At 25.4% G+C, this 21,961-nt stretch overlaps 2 protein-coding genes across 3 annotated transcripts in view; both read left to right on the forward strand.

Moving 5' to 3' along the window:
• Positions 1-3,153, forward strand: part of LOC124808878 (TM2 domain-containing protein 2) — a 4,752-nt gene extending 1,599 nt beyond the window's left edge. For both annotated transcript variants that reach the window (XM_065792026.1, XM_065792027.1), the window contains exons 2-4: positions 1,059-1,140; positions 2,486-2,601; positions 2,743-3,153. In XM_065792026.1, the coding sequence (XP_065648098.1) occupies positions 1,059-1,140; positions 2,486-2,601; positions 2,743-2,956 (412 nt within the window). In that variant the 3' untranslated portion in view covers positions 2,957-3,153. The remainder of the gene's footprint in view (positions 1-1,058; positions 1,141-2,485; positions 2,602-2,742) is intronic.
• A 3,956-nt stretch (positions 3,154-7,109) lies between these two features.
• Positions 7,110-21,961, forward strand: part of LOC105849675 (BTB/POZ domain-containing protein KCTD9) — a 33,762-nt gene continuing 18,910 nt past the window's right edge. The window contains exons 1-7 of the mRNA XM_065792029.1: positions 7,110-7,317; positions 7,495-7,616; positions 9,229-9,272; positions 9,492-9,542; positions 9,623-9,686; positions 10,742-10,797; positions 10,889-11,017. Coding sequence (XP_065648101.1) covers positions 7,267-7,317; positions 7,495-7,616; positions 9,229-9,272; positions 9,492-9,542; positions 9,623-9,686; positions 10,742-10,797; positions 10,889-11,017 — 517 coding nt within the window. The 5' untranslated portion in view covers positions 7,110-7,266. The remainder of the gene's footprint in view (positions 7,318-7,494; positions 7,617-9,228; positions 9,273-9,491; positions 9,543-9,622; positions 9,687-10,741; positions 10,798-10,888; positions 11,018-21,961) is intronic.

Consider the following 21,961-nt stretch of genomic DNA (forward strand, 5'->3'; position numbering starts at 1 on the left):
TATGGTATCATATTTCAAAAATGATTATTCCAAATACTTTTGTTAAACGTTTCAAATTGCTACAAAAATAGCTGAAATTGTTCTTATTTTTCCTCACAGTAATGTTGAATTGGAAAGGCTTCTTAGCATTATAAAAAAAAAAAACCTACATTTAAGCTGAATGGGACATTATCAAGTATTCTAACTATAAAAACAATGTACCTGTACTATGTGGCTAATATGCAGTGTTTTCAACGAAAATCGTCTGAACAGCTGTTGAAAACCTCAAAGAAAGCAACAAAAATTTACAATTCTAAACATGATGAATAAATTATTATCAAGTTAATATCAAGTTATTATCAACTGTAACTTATCATACTATTTTAATTTTTCTTGTTTAAAAAAAAGTGGTTTTTAAATTTTATGTTTATTCAGGTTTTTATGTTTAAATCTCAAGTTTTTTTTAATGTCAAGGTTTTTTTAATCTCAAGGTTTAAAAAAAAAAAGTTTGGAAGGTCTGTTATTACATAGCAAAAAAATCTTTAAAAAATGTTATCAGTGTAGAATAACTACATATACTTTTAAATAGACTAAAGTACTGATTTTTCAAACAATAATTGCACCACACTATCAGTACTGTGCCACTCTCATATTGTGGACAAGTCGCATTAAAAAGCCAGTATGTTTTAATACTGTACCGGCTTTTTAATGCAATTTTATAAAAAATTCTTTTTTTGCAAAATGTCAACCTCATAAAGGTAATTTATTTTTTTATTTTTTTATACACTACTGACATGTTTTTTGCCTACTGTTATGTGATTACCCTATTATGTGAATAACAATAATTTTTCTAAAATGCCTGATATCAGACATATCTATTAGTTTACTTTTTTTTTAATTTCTTATAATGATATACTCTGAATTATAGAAGAAAGAAAAGTATATATTTGAAAATTTGGTCAAAAGGATATAAAAGTCATTATGTAGATTATTATATTGATATTGTTTTTTGGTTCAAAAAAACATACACATTTTTTGGGTTGTGGATGAAATAATGAGTTTTCTTATTATTTTTTAAGGCCAGATGAATTCATTTCATGCGATGACCCAATACAAGTAAATGATACAACACGAGAAGCACTTGGATATGGATGTAATAGAGTGAGTTGTATTATTTTATGAGAGAAATATAATTCTTTTTCTATAAGTTGGTATATATTTATGTATTGATTTTTTGATTTTTTTTTTTGGTAATACTGATGGGCATTTTCAAAAAATTGTGCTCAAAAATTCGTATATTTTGTCTATTATTTTGAAAAAAAATTTATTGGTAGTTTCTGATTTACTTTTGTTTAATTTTAATTTATATAATTATTTCGTAAACAAAGAATAGTTTACATAAGTAATGTTTTCAAAGAATAAATTAAATTTGAAATAGATTCACACACAGAACAGAGAAATGCAAGTTTTAATTTTTTTGTAATTATATAAATAAACTTTAATCTTTCAAAAAATATAAATTTCACTGGTATACAGTTGTTGTTTTTTTAATATCATTCATATGTTAGTAAAGATTTTAAGAAAGTTACAGAGTTGCACTATGTATCACAGAGTCACAATAATTATTCAAATTCAATTCGACATGATCACACAAAGAAGTCACGCAGAGATGTTCCAAATTTGTATAGTTTGTGTAGTTATTTTTATGAAAATAAGTTACTTGTGAGTGTTCCAAATAAAAGATTATATCCTTACAACTCATATTTAATTCATACAACTAATACAACTCATATTTGATATATTTTCGTACAACAAATACAACTCGTGCAACTTATTTATAGCATTTAACTATTGCGATATTAATACAAAAAATTTTGACAATAAAATAATTAAAATCAGTTAACATAAAATATGATAAAGATATTTTTGTTCTTTAAAATATTCATATTAGTGTGTATATGCTTCAAATAAAAAACTTCTAAGTATAAAAACAAACAAAAAGAAAAAATCATGCGCAGAAATGAATATGCTGTTATGAATAAATTATTTAGTATACAAATGTCTTAGTAGCATGTTATAACAAAGGAATTTAGAAGCAAAATCTTTATATTGATTACGAAATTAGGCTATCGGTATGGTAACAATGTAATTCACAGAAAACAAGGCTGTAACTTGCAATGCTTAGTTATGTTCAAATACAAATTGAGGTTGCTGAAAGTACCAATATGAAAGACAAATATGAGGTGCAAGATATAAAAGAAAACTGTCAGTTTTATAAAGTAAAAATATTAAAGATGTGAGTTTCAAAGGTTTTATGGCTGTCATAAAATATAAAAAATGTTTTTTAAGCAATAATAAATTTTTTTTTTTTTTTATTGTAAAAAAAAATATTTGCTATTCAAGTTATTGTATTTACAAAAAATATTTTACTTCCAGTGTTATAATTATATTAATTTTATTTTATTATATTTATATTTTTGTATTCGTATTTTTTATTAATTATTAGTATGGAAAGATTCGTTATGAAGATGTACAGTTCACAAAAGTTTTTTGTCACGCTCTTGAAGGTATAGAGTGTTATGGCAATAGAACATTTCTTCGAGGAAATGTACCGTGTATCAAGTAGGTGTTTATGTCATAGCGTTTTTATAGCGTTGTCTTGTTTTTGTATAGTAGAGTTTTATATATATATATATATATATATATATATATATATATATATATATATATATATATATATATATATATATATTTTTATTTTAGATACACTGGTCACTGTTTTGTAACCACACTTTTATATTCAGTTGTACTAGGTTTTTTTGGTGTTGATCGCTTTTGTTTGGGTCATACAGGGACAGCAGTCGGAAAGTTATTGACTTTAGGTGGATTGGGTATTTGGTGGTTTGTTGACATAATTCTTTTAGTCATAGGCGAGTTGCAACCTGCTGATAACAGCAACTGGAATCCCTATTATTAAAAAACATTTTATGAAAAATGTGCTGTGGATTTGTTGTTGTTTTTGTGTATTAGTATTTATTAGTTATATATTTTATGTTATGTTATTATTTTATATATATAATTATATTAATTTGTTTATATTATTCTGAAACTTTATCAATATAGTTTAATGTAAACAGTTGCATCATTTAATTAAAAATATACAATTTAGTAATATTCATTTTAGAAGTGTGTTAGTGTGAGGGCGACATCGCAATTTTGTAGTTTGTATCAACACACTACAAATATGCGATGTTGCCCTCACACTATTGCGATGTTGACAACATTACAATGTAGTTGTTTGTTGATGTGATTACAACATTACAATCTATTTGTTTGTTGATGTGATGACAGCATTACAATGTAGTAGTTTGTTAATGTGATCACAACATTAGTAATGTGTTGATGTGATAACATTACAATATGTTGATGTAACAATATCACAATGTAGTAGTTTGTAAATGTTCACAACATTACAATGTTTTGGTAGTACAACACAACTCATCTTTTTTTTTTTTTTGCAATATTCTTGGTAAGATTATGTCATATTCTTATTCTTGGTAAGATTATGTATTATTTTATGTACATATTTTTGTTAAAATAATAGTTATGTTTAACAAGTTTTGGTTAGAATTTTTGTGTTGAAACAAAGAAAGTGTTAGAATAAAGATTTTGATGAAAGAAGTGTTAATATAAAGAGTGAGAAATAAAGAAAAAAATTTTTTAACTCTTTCTATTTATTATTTACTATTACCACCACCACTGCCACATTACCACTGCCCCATTTTAAAAAAGTGAATTTGCAAAAATAAAACATTTTACTGGCAATAGGTTTCTCATATATTTATTATTATGTTTGAAGCTATTTTTTTACACAAAAATATTATAAAAGTTGTATTAAAAAGAATATTTATTATAAATATGTATTTATTAAAAGTTGATCATTTATAAAAGTCTTTAAATTAAGCGAAGAAGACTAAAAATCTTGCCATAAAGTTGAGAAAATTTTTAAAAAAGATTTTTAAAAATTTTCTCAACTTTATGGCAAGATTTTTATAAATGATCAATATATACTTTCTCAAAACTTTTTAAATGTGGCTATGCTGATTTCTCCCATGGGTCTTTAATTTATAATGTTACATAAGAAACATTGTATATTTTTTGTTATGAATCAGATTTTTGGGCACAAAAAACTGTAAAATTTCAAAATATGAAAGAAAAATACATCTGAATGTTGTGGTTAATTAAAATTTGCCACACTTTTTGGAACTATTTTTATTTTTATTTTTGATGAAAAAAAAGTATATAGATTTAAAGTTTTGTTTTTGATTTAACTTATTTTTTTTTCATCCATAGTGTTGTAAGTTTATAGTTTTAAAAGGTTCTTGAAAGTTTAAAATTAAATTTGCAAAGTTAGGAAAATGTGACCATAGAGGTAAGATCAAATATTTGATTTAATATAGTCCTTATGTCTCTTATTTTTGGAGCTCATGGGCACAAAAAAAAAGACCTGGGCACAAAAGAAATAGTTGAGAAGAATGAAAATGTCAAAATAAATGTAAATTATTAAATTTAATGATAAAAAATAAAAAAATGAATGTGCTTTTGGGTTGAGAAGCAGAAACTGGTCACTCAAACTTGACAATAAATGTAAAAATCATTATACTGTAATACATTTGTAATGTAAGTTACAAATGTATTACAATATAATGATTTACAATATAATTCATTATATTGTAAATTGGATGCTGAAATTATAGTATAGATAATAATAACATTGAAAATAAAATAAATAATAAAAATAATAATAAAAACTCATTGTATTTAAAAGCCTAATTTAAATTTTTTCAATTATGCTTTTTATTATTATAAATTTTTTTGAAAAAGTTGTTTATGCATAAGAAATTTGTTTTTGCAGTACAGGTGTAGTGAACCACTTGTAGTAATGCGGTAGTGGTGTCGTGGTAGAGCGCTCGCTTTATAAGCGAGAGGCTCCGAGTTCGATCCCCACCACGTCCCTGGTAGTACCGCACTCAACGTGTTTCTCCACGCAGCGGCCTTGTTCGTCAAGGTTTCGGAATTATAGAGTTAAGAGAGGGTTATAGCCACAAGTAGCCTCCTCATCTGTAGTGGCTTTATCGGCCTTGGGGAGGTGAAGTAAAAAAAAAAAAAAAACTTGCTCCACAATTTTGAAAAAAACAGTTGCTTTCTCAACTACAGTGGCATTATGAATAGCATTTTAAAAATTTGAAGAAATATAAAGAGTTATTCAAATTAAGATCATTGTATTTAAAAAATTGTGTGTGTGTGTTTGTTATTCACCTTTCCAAGGCTGAGAAAGCCACTATAATTAAGGAGGCTACTTTATTGTGGTTGCAACCTCTATTTTATTGTGGTTGCAACCTCTCAAATCTCTAAGCTCTTTAACTCTGCAACACTAATCTTGACAAAGAAAGCCATTATGTGGATAAACAAGTTCAGCAAATTACTACTTGGACATAGTGGGGATCAAACTATTGCTTATGAAATGAAGGTTCTACCACTACGCCACTACAGCATTTATAATTTACAATTTTTAAAGATAATTAAAATGTAAATTTATTTTTAAGAAGTTTAAAAACATTTTGAAAAAATATTACAAAAAAACAGGCATGGAAAAAAAACTTGCCTAGAACTGGTTATAATTCATCCTATTAGTAAGTATCTTCTTTGTATAGTGCCCTCTGTAAATTAGAGCTTCCCTACACAATGTCTCTTATATAGCACTCCTAGTGCTTTGCTTACATAGTGCTTTCCTTTCATAGTGCTTTTTATAAATATGATCCTGCAAAGTACTCTTTATAAATAAGCAGTTAAAGTTGTATGTAAAAAACTTTTTCGATTTAAAATTGTTGATTTAAAAATAGTTGAATAAAGTTTGCTTATTTTTAATGATCTTAATAAAAATAAGTAAAGAACAAAGATTACAACAATATAAATTGATGCATTTCTAAGTTTGTATAAAATTACATAAGTCACATATATATATATATATATATATATATATATATATATATATATATATATATATATATATATATATATATATATATATATATATATATATATATATGTGACTTATGACATAAATATCCAGGAGACCATAAAGAAGGCAGGTGGCCACTTATTTAAAATGACATATTTAAAATGACAGTTTATTAACTATTACATACAGTTACTGATGATTATGATATTTTTTTTTTAATAATTTTTTCACCTTTTTAGTTTTTTAGATTTTTTAGTTGAAAATAATGAATGAATAATGTATAATGAATCTATAAACATGTTAAAATGAGTTTAAATCCTCAAGTTCAATCTCCACAGCTCAATATTTCTCAACTAGTGAGTTCTACTCAACAAATAAGTTCTTCACAAAAGCTTTCTCAACAAAGTGACAGTATAATGCAGCTTCTTGATCAATTAGAACAGCAGTTTAGTTTACTTAATGGAGATGTTAATCTGCATGCTTTTGTTTTAGATACAGAAAAGCTTCTTCAAAAGTTACACAATACATTTCTTGAAAAAAACTTATTAAGTCTTCCAGCTGATGATCAAGATAGCAGAGACCTTACTACCACGTTACAACAGCTTGTAGATTTCAATAAACAATCTTTAATTCTTAAACAAGCCAATTTGGGTTTGATATCAAAAACAATGGGAAGTAAATGATTTTGTTATGGAATAAAAATCACATATCACATAATTTAAACAATTCAAAATAATAACAAAAGTCAAAAATTTATTTATTTTTTAATTGTTTTACGTGGTGATTTTTCTTATAAGTTGTTTGTTTGGGTTTTTTTTTAATGATTTTTTTATGTTATGCCTTTTATGTTATGACATTTTTCTTATAATTTATGAATTTTGTTTAAAGTTTTTTTTTTAATTTATGACTTTTTTTGTTTATTTAACTGTTGTTGGTTGACTTAATCAAATTGTTGATTTATCAAAATAGAAAAATAAAAAAATGCAAAAATTATTAAATTTATTAATTTTTTTTCATCTTCTAATTTTTTCTTTTTGATATATTTTTAAATGTAAAAAATTAAGGTTTAAAAATGAAAAAATTTATATTATTTTACTTTCAACTTTTATTTATTTATTTTTTTTTATTTTTATTATTTTTTTTTTTTTAATAAGCTGAAAATAATTATTTATTTTATATCTTTTTTTTGTTGTTTACATTCATTTCCCTTAGTTTTTGTATTTAACTTTTAGTTAATAAAAATCTATTATTTTTATAACGTTATAATGGATGGTTACATTACAGTGTTGCGTAATGGATTTTCACATACTGGACTGGTAGAATTTTATAATTTTTTTATTTATAAATTTTCATATTATCTTCAAACTCTAAATCTTTCAATTTTTGATCATTTATTTTTGAATATGTAAGGTGTATATTTATACAGGTAATAGCTCAGGTTTTTAAGGATATATGGTGTATATCATGTTTTTAAGGATTTAAAAAAAATTTAGGAGTTAAAATTGCCATTGTTGCTTTCCGATTTATTAAAAATTTCTACAGAGCATTTTGGAGAAAAAATCCAAACCTTTTACAAGGGAGATGGATGTTTGTTAAAATCTGTTGAGTTGTTGAGGTAAAAAAAATTTATTTAGTATTTTGCAACTATATAGTATATAATTAGTCAATAAGAAATTAGAAAAAACACTTTTTCTAATTTCTTTTTGAAAATAAAGTTTTCTTCTATTTTAATATGTTTAAGATCCTTCCTGAAGTTTTAGGCATATGAAACTACCAGTATATAAAGTTTAGGAATAGACTCTTATCAATCTTTTAAAAACCTCATGGCAAACATCTGCAACAAATACATACCTGAAAATTTTTGTTTGTTACAAGCTTAAAAAGCCATAACTATTAATTTAAAATAAAAGTCTAATCACAACCTTATTTACTCTGCATTAACTTGCATTAACTTTATTTTACTTGCAAGTTTTTAATTCAAATTTATTTCCAGCAAGGCTGCAACCAACTACTATTAAGTTGGGAGTTACTAGAAAACAAAGAATAGAGTTAAAGAGCAAGGAAACTGTCGACAGAAGACTTTAAAAGTTGTAGGTTGTATGAGTCAACTCCACAACAAATCAAATAGGTTATATGAGTCAATCCCAAAACAAATCAGATCTGCCTAATAAGTTGAGAAGGGCAAGTATAATTTAAAAATGTAACAAGACAAAGAGCAAGAAATGGAAAAGACAATAAACATCTTCGTTAGCTTATTTGGCAGTCTATAGAATGAACTGACAAAACAATTATTAACAAAATACTTTAAAAGTCTTTTTTCAACATTTTTCTTGCGCTTTAACTTTAGTTGCTTGCATCCTTGTTGGAAGTCATGACTATCACATCCTGTTGGAAACCCAATAGAATGAGACCCAACATGACTTGCATGTCATCTTGGGTCTCATTCTAAGTGAAATTATGTTGAAATTTTCAAATGAAAAATTGTTTTTTTTTAAATAATCCTGTAAAAATGCTTGTAAAAATTTTTTATTTTTTGTTAAAAAGTATAAATTTGAATGAAACAAGATTCATTTGAGACCCAACATAACATACATTTAGAAAACTTTATTATATTAGAGACTTGTTTAATGTTTAAAGGTCTGTAGCAACGCTTAAAATTTTTTTTAAATCTAATGTTATTAAAATATATAGAACACATTAAAAGGTCCTAGCAGATATTTTTAAAAGTATTGTTTTAAAAGCCATCCTAATATATAAATATATATATATATATATATATATATATATATATATATATATATATATATATATATATATATATATATATATATATATATATATATACATATATATATATTTATGTGTATATATATATATATATATATGTATATATATATATATATGTATATATATACATATATGTGTGTATGTATATATGTGTATGTATATATATATATATATATATATATATATATATATATATATATATATATATATATATATATATATATATATATATATATATATATATATATATATATATATATATATATATATAAAATGGACTAGTCCAAAGCCAGTATTAGTCATTTTATATACTTCTATTTGTTTTTATTTCTGTTTTTTTTTTATATTTATATACTTTTATTAAAGGTAATAATAAAATTTATTTAAAAGATAAAATTTAATAAATTTTTTATTTTAAATTAAGATTTTTTTCTTTTAAGAGATGGTGACATTTTGTTTGCAGCATGTTATGAATCATTTAAAGGTGAGATTGTGTTATCTTTATTTATTTACTGCCCAATGTTAATTGTTAATTGTTTTATAAATCAGTTGATTGTATTGTTAATTGTTGTATAAATCAGTTGATTGTTGCACATATATTATGTTGTTGTCTTTTTTTACCCTTTGATTTTGTAATACGAATCTTGATGAACCAAGATTTCTTTAAATTAAAAGGATATATTTATGTCTATAATGGATTTAGGTGCAGAGATAACCAAACAAAATGAGTTCAAAGATGGTAGATGTAAAGATGGTAGGACCAACAAATTTTATTTTAAGAACTCCTTTTTTTTAATGTGGAAGATATTTTTTTTTTACTTATCATTTTTATAGCTTCCATACAGTTACATGGATGGATAAAATTAAATGTAGGTGGTAGGTGTTTTACTACAACCAGGTGACTTTTTTATATTCTATACATTGCTTTGTATAACATTGTATTTAGAGAAAAAAATGTTATAATGTATAATATATAAACAATAAAATTAAATGTATAATGTATAAACAATTAAATGTCTTAATAAAAACAATCATATATGATATTTATGATAAAATGATATTTATTAAGAGGTTTTGATCCAATATTTTTAAAAAATGCCAGAATTAATTATGGAATTCTGGCAGTTTTAAAAATATTTATTAATATTATTTCCAATAAATATTTCAATTTAAATATTATTTCCAATAAATATTCCAGATTTTAGAAAACGTTTTGATCTTTATTTTAATAGTTTTTAAGAAAAGAAAAAAATGAAAGTAACAAAAATAACTTATTTCATAAGAATTTCCTTTGTACTTAAATTTTGCCTATCAAATTATAACCCTCAATGTATTGTTGTCATCAGTAACATTTTTTAGTCTATGTATTGCTGTCATCAGTAAAATTTCTTAGTCGATGTATTGTTGTCATCAGTAGCATTTCTTATTCTATGTATTGTTGTCATCAGTAACATTTCTTAGTCAATGTATTTTTTGCTGTCATTAGTATTATTTCTTGCTTAGCTTAATTTAAGTTAAAAAAAGTATATAGATTTGGCCTTTTTTTGTATATCATATTGTCCCCTCAGTATTATCTTGTTCTATCTGCAAATGTAATTAATAAAATGTTCTGTCTAATATATAAAATAAATACAAAAAATATATATATATAAATAAATACAACGTTCTACCTGATATAAAATATTATATTATATTACATAGAACATTGTATTTATTTATATATAATTTTTTTTTGTATTTATTTTACATATTAGATAGAACATTTTATTAATTACATTTGCAGATAGAGGGGGACGATATGTTGTACATTTTTTACATTCTTCTTGTGTTTTTTTTTCTTTATCATCTTTTACATAATTTTTATAATGTTATAAGTTTAGTATTTTTTACATTATCTTTTATATAATTCTTATATTGTTGTTTTATATATAAAGTTATTTGGTTTTAAATTAGGAATACATTGACAAAGTACCATGGGACAATGCTTGAAAGGATGTTCAGTAACCAAGGTGATTTGACTTTTATTTTTATTTTTTTTCTGTATTTCATAAGAAATATTTTATAAGAAATATTTTATAAAAAGTGATTTTAAAAACATAGAACATTGGCATAGTGCAATTGATTCCAATGGATGTTATTTGATTGATCGTAGCCCTGATTTTTTTGAGCCAATACTCAATTATATGCGAAATGGAGTTCTTATTATAAATGATGGTATAAATCCAAAAGGTAAATTTTTAAAATCTGTGTATAAATATAAATGATCACTAAGAATTAATATTAATTGAAATTTTATCATTTTATAAAAACATATAGTTAGTTGTTAACATAGTCTTTATAAAACTTAATACAATATATATATATATATATATATATATATATATATATATATATATATATACATCCATATATATATATGTATACATATATATATATACATATATATATATATATGTAGGTATATATGTATAAATAAATAAAGTATGTATAAATATACATATATATATATATATACATACATACATACATACATATATATATGTATATATGTATATATATATACATACATATATATATATATATATACATATATATGTGTATGTATGTATATATATATATGTATATTTATACATATATGTGTATATATACATACATTCATACATACATACATAAATACATACATAAATACATACATAAATACATACATAAATACATACATAAATACATACATACATACATACATACATACATACATACATACATACATACATACATACATACATACATACATACATACATACATACATACATACATACATACATATATACATACATACATACATACATGCATACATACATACATGCATACATACATACATACTTAGATACATACATACATACATACATACATACATACATACATACATACATACATACATACATACATACATACATACATACATACATACATACATACATACATACATACATACATACATACATGCATACATACATACATACATACATACATGCATATATAGTTTTTTTAGTAATATTTCCTTTCTGGAAAAAATACTTTTTAATTCAAATGTTTTTATCCCAAATCCAAGGCTTTCAGCTAGGCAACTGTTTTTATATGAAATTGCCTTATTCCCTCAATAAAAAATATAGTTGGTCAAACAACCAAACAAATGAAATATCGCCATTTGATGCCCCCGCTGGGGTATGAGGGTTGGCACAGGTATGCTCATTTCTAGTTAAAAAAAGTCTTGCACATGATTTTTTTTTAGAAACTACCAACAAATGGTTTTAATATTGATAGTTTCAGAATTTGCAAATGTACTGCTTTTAAATTCAAAAAAAATTATATTTAAATCTATTCACTTCCAACAAGGCTACAAGCAACCACTACTAGAGTTGGAAGTTACTGAAAGAGAAAAGATGAAGTTTAAGAAGCAAGAGAACAATTAACACAAGATTTAAAAGATTGCAAATTATATAAATCAGGAAAACAAAATGCACTTAGAAACAGTCACAGTAAATGAATGAGACTTAATTGAATGATAAGTAACACGAGAATGAATTTTAGTAGGTGGCACAAGAGACGCTAACTCTTTAGAGCAGCGCCTATTGTATTACTCATAGAAAAGAGTAAGAGAAGCAACATAATGAAGATGTGACTATGGTAAGAGGTTGGCTGCAAAAGCAAGTCTAACTTTGTTTACAATTCGTTTTTGCATCTTGTCTAAAAGGGGCAGATCATCATTCAAAGGTCCACTCCAGATATGGCAACAGTATTTCCAACAAAGACAAATTATAGGTTTATAAAGATAAACAATAGAATTTGGAGTAAGAAAGTGGCAAGCATGATAAAAGTATACCAAAGCCATTGCAAATACCTAATTTTGCAATGGATTTGGTATACGGTTTCCTAGAAAGGTCAGAAGTAAGAGTTTATCCTAAAAGACAAAGAGTAAATGACTCATCAAGTACATTACCATTCATAAATATAGGAAGATCTAGATTATTGCTCGCTACCAGAGAGTTCGGGAAACTCGACTGCCAGCCAGCCTCAGAATCATAAAATAGTTTTGGAGCTGTACCTTCATAAGGAGATAATAGAATGAGTTGCCTAGTCATAAAAAAACAAGCACATGCTTTGCGCAGACCTGTATATTGACTAGTATAGCCATAGGTGAAGTAGAGTGTACATTCATCAACAGACTATAAAGATGGTGGCAATAGAGGGAAGGTAGATTGACTCTAGGGCATGCAATACAGGTTTCAGTACAACCTGTAATACATATGTAAGCATTTGCTTTAATACCAGTATAACGATGTTTGGTATTAACTGGTATTAATTCTGATATTTTCTGAATATGTGTATTATTATTTTTATTCAATATCTTTTGAATTGCCTTGTTTTTTCTCTTTTAGTTATATGTTTATAAACTAATTTATGTATTATCCTAAATAAACTTAATTTTAAATTTTAAAATTTGTTTAATTAATTTTCGTCCTAACTTGTCTGAACTAAAAACATGTCAGGCATCTTTAAATATACAAAGTGCATCTCTATCCATAGGAAAGAAAATATAAATAATATACCAATTACAAAATAAATTTCTTAAAAAAGGAATAATGATTGCTACACAATCAATTTTTTATAAACATTATTAACAACTCATTCCTCATTTCCTTATTATTAGTAAATAATTTCCTTAAGACATTAATGATGAATGATTGATTTACTTTGGCCAATTAGTAATGATTGCTACGCAAATAATTCTCTTATTTTTACCTGAAGGAATTATTGAGTGAATGTTATAATAGTCATATAGCTAAACTTAAGAATAAAAGATACAAGTGAAAACAGCAAGTTTAACATTATATAGATTATATAATTAATTGTAATATTTAATGTAAATCTATATAAATTAATGTTGTATATTTAACAACATTGTGTTTGTGTAAATTCTTATGAGATAATTAACATATAAACAAAATATATAAAGTATCAATGTCTTATATTGTAAACATAACAAGTAATAAATGTCAAGTTAAATATATTTATAATCTTCAAAGCATTTTAATGTTTAATTTTGCACTAATTTAATATACATCTACTATGATAATTTTATTTAAAGTTTGTAGAAAAAGATGATAATGAAAAAAGATAAAATGATAGTAATAATCAAAAAACAGTGTGGCTGTATTCCAAGCATGGCAAAGTACACAGTGTTTGTAATTTTGTTTGGTATGGAAATTAAATTAAAGCAGCATTCAATACAATTAGACTTTATACACATTTGCGAAGTGAACCAAATAAATGTATTAAAAAGTGGTGCTAATGAAGGTACAGAATCCAAAACACCTGTAAAAAATTTCATGAAAAAATCAACAAATATAAACCGAGTTATTATATTTTAATAATAAAACCAATCAATCATTTTCTGCAATTGTTGCATGATTTTTAAGGATGGCTTGCCATTTGCAAAATTTAGTTTTTCAAGTTATCTTTGCAGCATCAAACAGATAAAAGTAACAATATTGAAAATGACTGTTGTGTTGCTATGGCAATTTTGTTATGACACCATAACAAGGAACAATTTTATCATTGAAAGATAAACAGCATAGTAATATTAATAAAAAGTTAGCAAAATTCCTCAAACTTTAAATAAATGTATCATCATTACCAGTAATGCATCAAATAAAAGTTAAAATGTTTTAATGAACAACGTTTTAAAAAAAAGCATCTTGAACAAATTTATCAAACTTTGTTAGCAATAAAACTAACAAATGTTAAATGGAAAAGAATTTTTTCCATGGTTGGCATAATCTGTACCAAAATAAAGTCTAGTTTGGATGATAAATCTTGAGATTCTTTATGTTTTTTAAGATCGTATTTTGTTAACTTGATAAAATAATTGACAATAGCTAAAAAAGTGTTGTTTTTTTTTTAATTTTGTTTTTAATAATGGTATTACCAGTATTGGAAAAAAGTAGTCAAGGTATTACCAGTACCGTTAAGTTGTGATAATTGCCTGATAATCCTTGAAATGATAAATGATAAATCCTAATAATTGCCTTAACTGACTTAAACAGTTTCAGAGGGTTTTGACTTAGCCCTCTAAAGTAGTTAGCAAATAAAGATGTATGAAAATAAATTATTAAATTAAATTTTTATAGAAAATAGCTGAATTTGCAAGAATAGCATTATTTAGCTCTCCTAGATTCTGTGAGTTTTTGAATTAAATATTATTAGGCCAGTCAAGTGACAAGCTGCTCCTCATGAAAAACATTGAAAAAATATAAGTTTTATAAAAATAATTGCACTCATTTTATATACATATATATGTACATAGTATGCAACAAGGGTTAATATTTTACTCAGGTCAAGTTTATTAAAATGTTGCCAGGGTTGGATTTGTGACTGGAGTTGCATATATACATCCTTAAAATATATATATGGCTATTTCCGCGATGGAAGAGATCAATTTGGTGTTTAAAAATATCTTTTTTCAAAAGGTTTTATTTCTTTAATTATAGTTTAAACACCTTAAAATTATTGTTAAAATAAATTTTAAGTAGAAAATGTTTGAACCGAGTAGATAAATTTGATGAATGTTAGCAACTGTTTGTTCTTTTTATTATTTGAAAAAGTGAGTAAAATTTGAGGGCGAGTTATTGCAATATGTTAAACAAAACATATCCATATTTTTGTTAGAAAGAATCTTTGAGATTACATATATGTCTTAAGTAAAAAAACTTTTACTCTTTAAAAATAATTCAAATGTTTTTTTGTCACATACACATCTGCAAAAATTACGTTGCGTCACTGAACTAAAAGCTAAAAAAGTTTAATTATCGCAATGAAATTATGCTTTATGGCGAGATTTTTTTAGAAATTATATATTTTAATGTAAACTTTTAATCATTACTAAAAAAAAAAATTGGTCAAAAAGCATTGTATTAACATATAGTTATAGTTTAAAAGCTGTTGCGTCACTGAACCCATCGACGGGATAATTAGCGTTTTATAAAACAGCGCGGTAAGGAAGTCAAAATATCATCCATAAGTTCAGATTTCGTTGTGGGTTTTCAAATTTTTCAAATTCGAATAAATTTTTGCATTTTAGTATTGTGAAGGGCTATTAGTAAATATTAGTAAACTTTTTGATTTATGTTAACATTTTCTTATAAAGTTGTAAATTTTTAAGAAATGGAATCAAAATTAGAAGTAAAAAAAAAACGTTATGCAGAATACCAAGCTAATTATGTTTCTCAGAATGCTGATAAAAAGAAAGAAATGTCCAGAGTTAGATCTAAGAGATATCAAGAAAAATTGAAAGTTGATCCTAATAAAAAAGCAGCTCATGCTGCTAAAGCAAAATTAAGGGTTTTAAAAAGTCGCGGTTTAAAAAGAAAACTTTTAAATCAATATCAAAGACCAAGCTCATCTTTTAAAAACGTTCAACAAAGAGGAAAAGCATTGAAAAAAGTTTTAAAAGCACTACCAACTTCAAAGGAGAAACAATCTGAAATTCTTTCTATTCTTTCAAATGGCTCTGCTTGTAAAGATAATTCGGGTCTACCTCCAGCATATTCAAAGCTGTATGGTCTTTTTGAAAGCGATGTTTTAGCAGTTGTAAACTTTTATAATGAAGATGAAGTTTCCCAAATATCACCAAAAAAAAAAGATGTCACTCGAATTCAATTATCTGACTGAAAAGCAAACAATATTCAGATACGTCATTTATATTATACGCTAAAAGAAGCTTTCGAGTTATTCAAGGAAAAGCATCTGCACATAAAAATTGGACTCAGCAAATTTTGCAACCTTCGTCCACGCAATCTAAAATCAGTTACAAAATTTCCGCATAATGTTTGTGTTTGTAGTTTGCATGAAAATATGCGATTTGCCTTAAATGCATTAACAAAATCAATTCAAGCGCCTTCAATCAAAGTTGGATCTGAAATGATAAATAACTTCGTTTGTGAACCGTACACATACGATTGCGCCTATGACAAATGCGTTGCATGCAAAGGTATGAAACAGTTCAATAAACACTTGCAAACTGTTAATACATTTGGTTTCAAAGTATCCTGGGACGAGTGGAGAAAGCCTGAAACTAAAATTCGATGAGTGTTAATTCTGAAATTGCGGTAATCCAAGTTGACTGGGCTGAAAACGCTAGGTGTTTCTATCAAAATGAGCCACAAGCGGCTCATTTTGGTCAAAATCAAGTTTCTATCATGACCCTAACAGTCTGGAACATTGAGTTAAAAACATTTGCCATAGTTTCAGATTCAACTGATCATACTAAGTCTTCTGTTATACCATACATTGACAAAATCCTTCACTTTATTCCTGATCAAGTCAAAGAAGTACACATGTTCAGCGATAATGCCACTTCTCAGTTCAAAAACAAAAGCATTATGGCTGCAATGGTTGCGTTTGAAAAACGTTTTCATAAAAAATTCTTCTGGCATTTCTTTGCAGCCCTGAGAGTTAAAACTAGTCAATACGAAATCAGGTCAGCAGCAGATTTTGCGTTAGCATTACAAGATTTGCAAATATCTGTAATTCACATGTCAGAAAATGATACAAGGCAACAAAAAAATGAACTTGGATTCAGTTCAATTTTAAGTTATTCAAGAAAAATCAAAGGTATATTAAAATCACATTATTTTTATGTTCAGAATGATAACGTTGTTCCGATGCTATTTTCACCTGAGTATAATTAAAATTTATTACAAAATAACAAAACTTTTTAAAATGATTTTAATTTTGTCTTTTTGTTTCGTCGCTGAACTGATAGTTTTTTTTCTGTAAAATAAAACGATATGAAAACTTTATTGTTTGTGGCTTTTTTTATGACTACCTTATTGCCAAATGAATAAATTACAACAAAAAAATCTAATAAGTCAAGCAAGAATTAAAATTTCAGCGAAAACTCCATTTAAAAGTATGCTGATAAAAAAACACTTTTTTCCGTGTTGTGTCGCTGAACTCATGTTTTAATTTTTCTATGTAGCAGTGTTATGTTAATACAATTGTGTTTAGTTTATATTATAAAATTTTAAATTAATGCAGAGCAACATCTAACAATAAATAGCGAACAAAAAAGTTTCATACACCATGCAAGAAAATCATTATTATTTAGCAGTGGAACTGCTTGGATTAAGAAAAAGGGAGGATTATTCGATGCCACTATGGGGGCCTTTAATGGCGTGGAGATTTGCGAATTAGTTACGATTTTTATTTTGCATCAAATCTCGCAGTTTTATGATAAAACCAATTTCGATATATGTATCAAGATAATGGATTAGCTATGTTTAGCTATGGATTAGCTATGGATTAGCTATGATGGATTAGCTATTATTAACTTAGTTTCTCCGCGCAGCGGCCTTGCTCGGAAAGGTTCGTGTTTCGGAGTTAAAGAGTTGAGAGAGGGTTGTACCACGAATAACAACTAAAAAAAAAAAAAAATGAGTAGCCTCCTCGACTGTAGTGGCCCCCCTCGGGCCTTGGGGAGGTGAATAATCTAAAAAAAAAAAAATGTTTAGGAGCAAAAGTGGTCAGGAAATGGAGAGGATAAAGAAACATTTTGATAAAAATGTTTAAAAACAATCTTCTTATCTCTATTAAATGTGATTTGAAAATAGTTAACTACGTCAATTTAATGCTAAACCTTAACAATGGTTCTTTTCAGCCATACCGCAAACCAGATAATATACTGAATTATATACAAACTAATTCTAATCATCCACCAAGTGTAATAAAAAGTATTCCTAAGACTATTGAATTAAGATTATCAGCAGCATTGTCAAGTGAATCAATTTTTAAAGAAAGTATTCCTCCTTTTCAAGAAGCCTTGAAAAAATCTGGATACAATTGTGAACTTGCATACCATTCAAGTATAAAATCAACAAACAGCAATCATAAAACGCAATATAATTTGGTATAATCCTCCTTTCAGTGCAAATGTTGTAACAAAAATAGGTTAATGTTTTTGAACCTCATCGACCTCCACTTTTCAGTTAACCACAGACTTCGTAAAATATTTGATAGAAACCCAATCAAAATAAGTTATTCCTGCATGCCAAACATAAAATCCATTATCAACTCTCACAATAAAAACTTTGCTTAAGGAGGCAAAAGTTAATAAAAAGACTTGCAACCGCATTGACAAATCCAAATGTCCAATGAACAACCATTGCCTTTCAACAACATTGATTATCAGGCCACCATTTATTCAAACAATCCGGAATACAAAGAAAAAGTGTATTTTGGACTTAGCAAAACATCTTTAAAAGTTCAGTATGCAAACCACTTGAAATCCTTTAATTAGATATAAGAATGAGACAGAGTTATTTAAAGAAGTATGGAAATTAAAGAAAAAAACTTTACACCTTATGTCAGATGGAAGATTGTTAAACAATGTAAACCATACAACCTAGCATCAAGAGTTTACAACCTCTGTTTGAACAAGAAGTTTCAAATTTTGCTGTATAAAGGAGAAAACCTACTTAACACAAGGAGTGTTAAGTAGGTTTTATCTTTAGGAAATAATCTCCAATTGTAGGCACAAAAATAAATTCCTTATTTCCTCATTTTATACTGCAAATTGATCCTGGTTGGTTTAAGTCATGTTTAAGCCACGTTATACTTTTAAAACTTTCAAAATTTTGTTTCCATGGAGTCATTAGATCTCACGCCACCATAGTTCTAATAGTAATTTTAATGTTTAATTTTGTAATATATGGCTAATGATTGCTGTTAGGCATAAAACTTAAAGTTCTAGAATAAAAGTTTTTTCTTTTTCATTTTTTATTATATACATATATATATATATATATATATATATATATATATATATATATATATATATATATATATATATATATATATATGTGTGTGTGTGTGTGTGTGTGTGTATATATATATATATGTGTGTGTGTGTGTGTGTGTGTATATATATATATATATATATATATATATATATATATATATATACATATATACATGTATACTTATATACAAACATATGTAATACGACATATATACAATCGGGGGCGGATTTTTTAGTTACTCTGAAGTGTTACAGAAAATGTATAAAAAGTTTCTTTTCTATATAGTATTTTAAATAAACTTTTTTTGCACTTTATTGGCAAAAAAGTCAAAAAAAAAATTTTTTTTGAGCATTTTATACAGTGTATAATGAATAAATAAAAAATAAAGTGTGTATAATGACAACTTTATCATTTTTAATTGAATTTTTTTGTAATATGTTTTAGATTGATTAGATCATTAAATTTAAATTTTTTTTAAATATATATATATATATATATATATATATATATATATATATATATATATATATATATATATATATATATATATATATATATATAGTATAAATTGCTCTATTATTTGATAATATTGAGCACTGTCATACGAACAAGAGTTTTTGTATTTTACACCGCAACACTAACCTCACTTATATATATATATATATATATATATATTATATATATATATATATATATATATATATATATATATATATATATATATATATATATATATATATATATATATATATATATATATATATATATATATATATATATATATATAAAATATAGTAAGGTTATTATAATAAGTCTTATCTAAAAATATAAACAACTAGAGTTAATGTTTCTAGACATGGCTTAAATTATGGACAAACCACTTTCTTGACAAAATTTTTATTATGTTCTGATCCTACAAAGTTAGGTTTCAAACAGTCAAATAGACAAAATTTGCAGCCTTATAATACATTAATTTGATGATTTTATTTTTTTAATGAATCAGGTAGCTGCTTTCAGAAATGAACAACCAATCAATTTCTCCAATTTTTCAAATGTGTTGCAAACCCTGCAAATGAATCAGATTGGACCTATACATAGCATGAACCAATTAAATTGTGTTGTTTCTAAACAGTTTGCAGCTCCTGCAAAGCATAGTTTTCACTATAGAAGTTGTGTTTTATCCAACCTTTTTTAACAAAACTTTAATTTTTAAGTTGGTAAAGCTTTTACTATAATAATTAAGTTTTATATAAGTAATATTCAGTCAGTCACTAAATTATTCTGACATTAATATTCATATTAATGTCAGAATGATTTCGTTATTTAATTGCTCAAAAAGACATGTAATTTCTATATTTCATGTAGTATTTCTATATTTCATTGTAGTATTTCTTGACTTAACCAAAAAATCAGTTACTTTTTAACTCTAATTTCTAATTTTATAGACAGGCCTGGATATTTTTAAAATAAAAGCAAATCTTATTTACCACTGATTTTTTGTTTAAAAGTTATTTACTTTCCAATCCTTTTGATGGGTAAAAACCTTTTATATCTTATTGTAACGCTTTTAACTGTAGATTTCCTGTAGATAGAACTGGTAACTAGGTAACTGTCGATAGAAATTCCAATAGCTTTTGAGGCTCAAACGTAGTTCTAAGATTTTCTTTATGAATGTGCAAGATTTTTTTCTGATTTTAGAATGTAATTCGAATTTTTTTTTTTAATGTGTTAATAATTTGCAGAATTTTAGGCTGATAACATTAAACACAGTTACAGCTTTGTTTACTTTTATCAGCCTGAAATTCCAACTGCCAAAACTCCAAGTTTAAAATATAACCATAGCATAAATGTTACTTAAGTGAAATGTTACTATCTAGTTAAAATCTGTATGACTGTCATTTAATACAAGTTAGTCTTTAATAATTAACAAACTTATTGAAACAAAAGTTCAAACCTATTTGTCACAGAAAGAAATGAATTGTAAACACATAAAATCAAATGTCATATGAAACCTTGACTCTTAACTCAATAATCTGTTTAATATATTGTCTTGCTGTTTATTGGATAATGTGCCTTAAAGCAAAGTTTATGTTAAATGCAAAAAATATAAATGAACTATGGAATACGTAATTTCTATATGCCTTAATGAAGTAAAGGTTCCAATCAAAAAGCTTTTATATGAGACCAGAGTTTAAAAACAAGACCTTTGAGGCAGATTTTATTTCAAATGTCATAATTATATATATGTTATATATATATATATATATATATATATATATATATATATATACAACCCTTAGATGTTGTCCGAAAGTT

This window comes from Hydra vulgaris, chromosome 03 (assembly GCF_038396675.1).
Source record: "Hydra vulgaris chromosome 03, alternate assembly HydraT2T_AEP".
NCBI lineage: Eukaryota > Metazoa > Cnidaria > Hydrozoa > Anthoathecata > Hydridae > Hydra > Hydra vulgaris.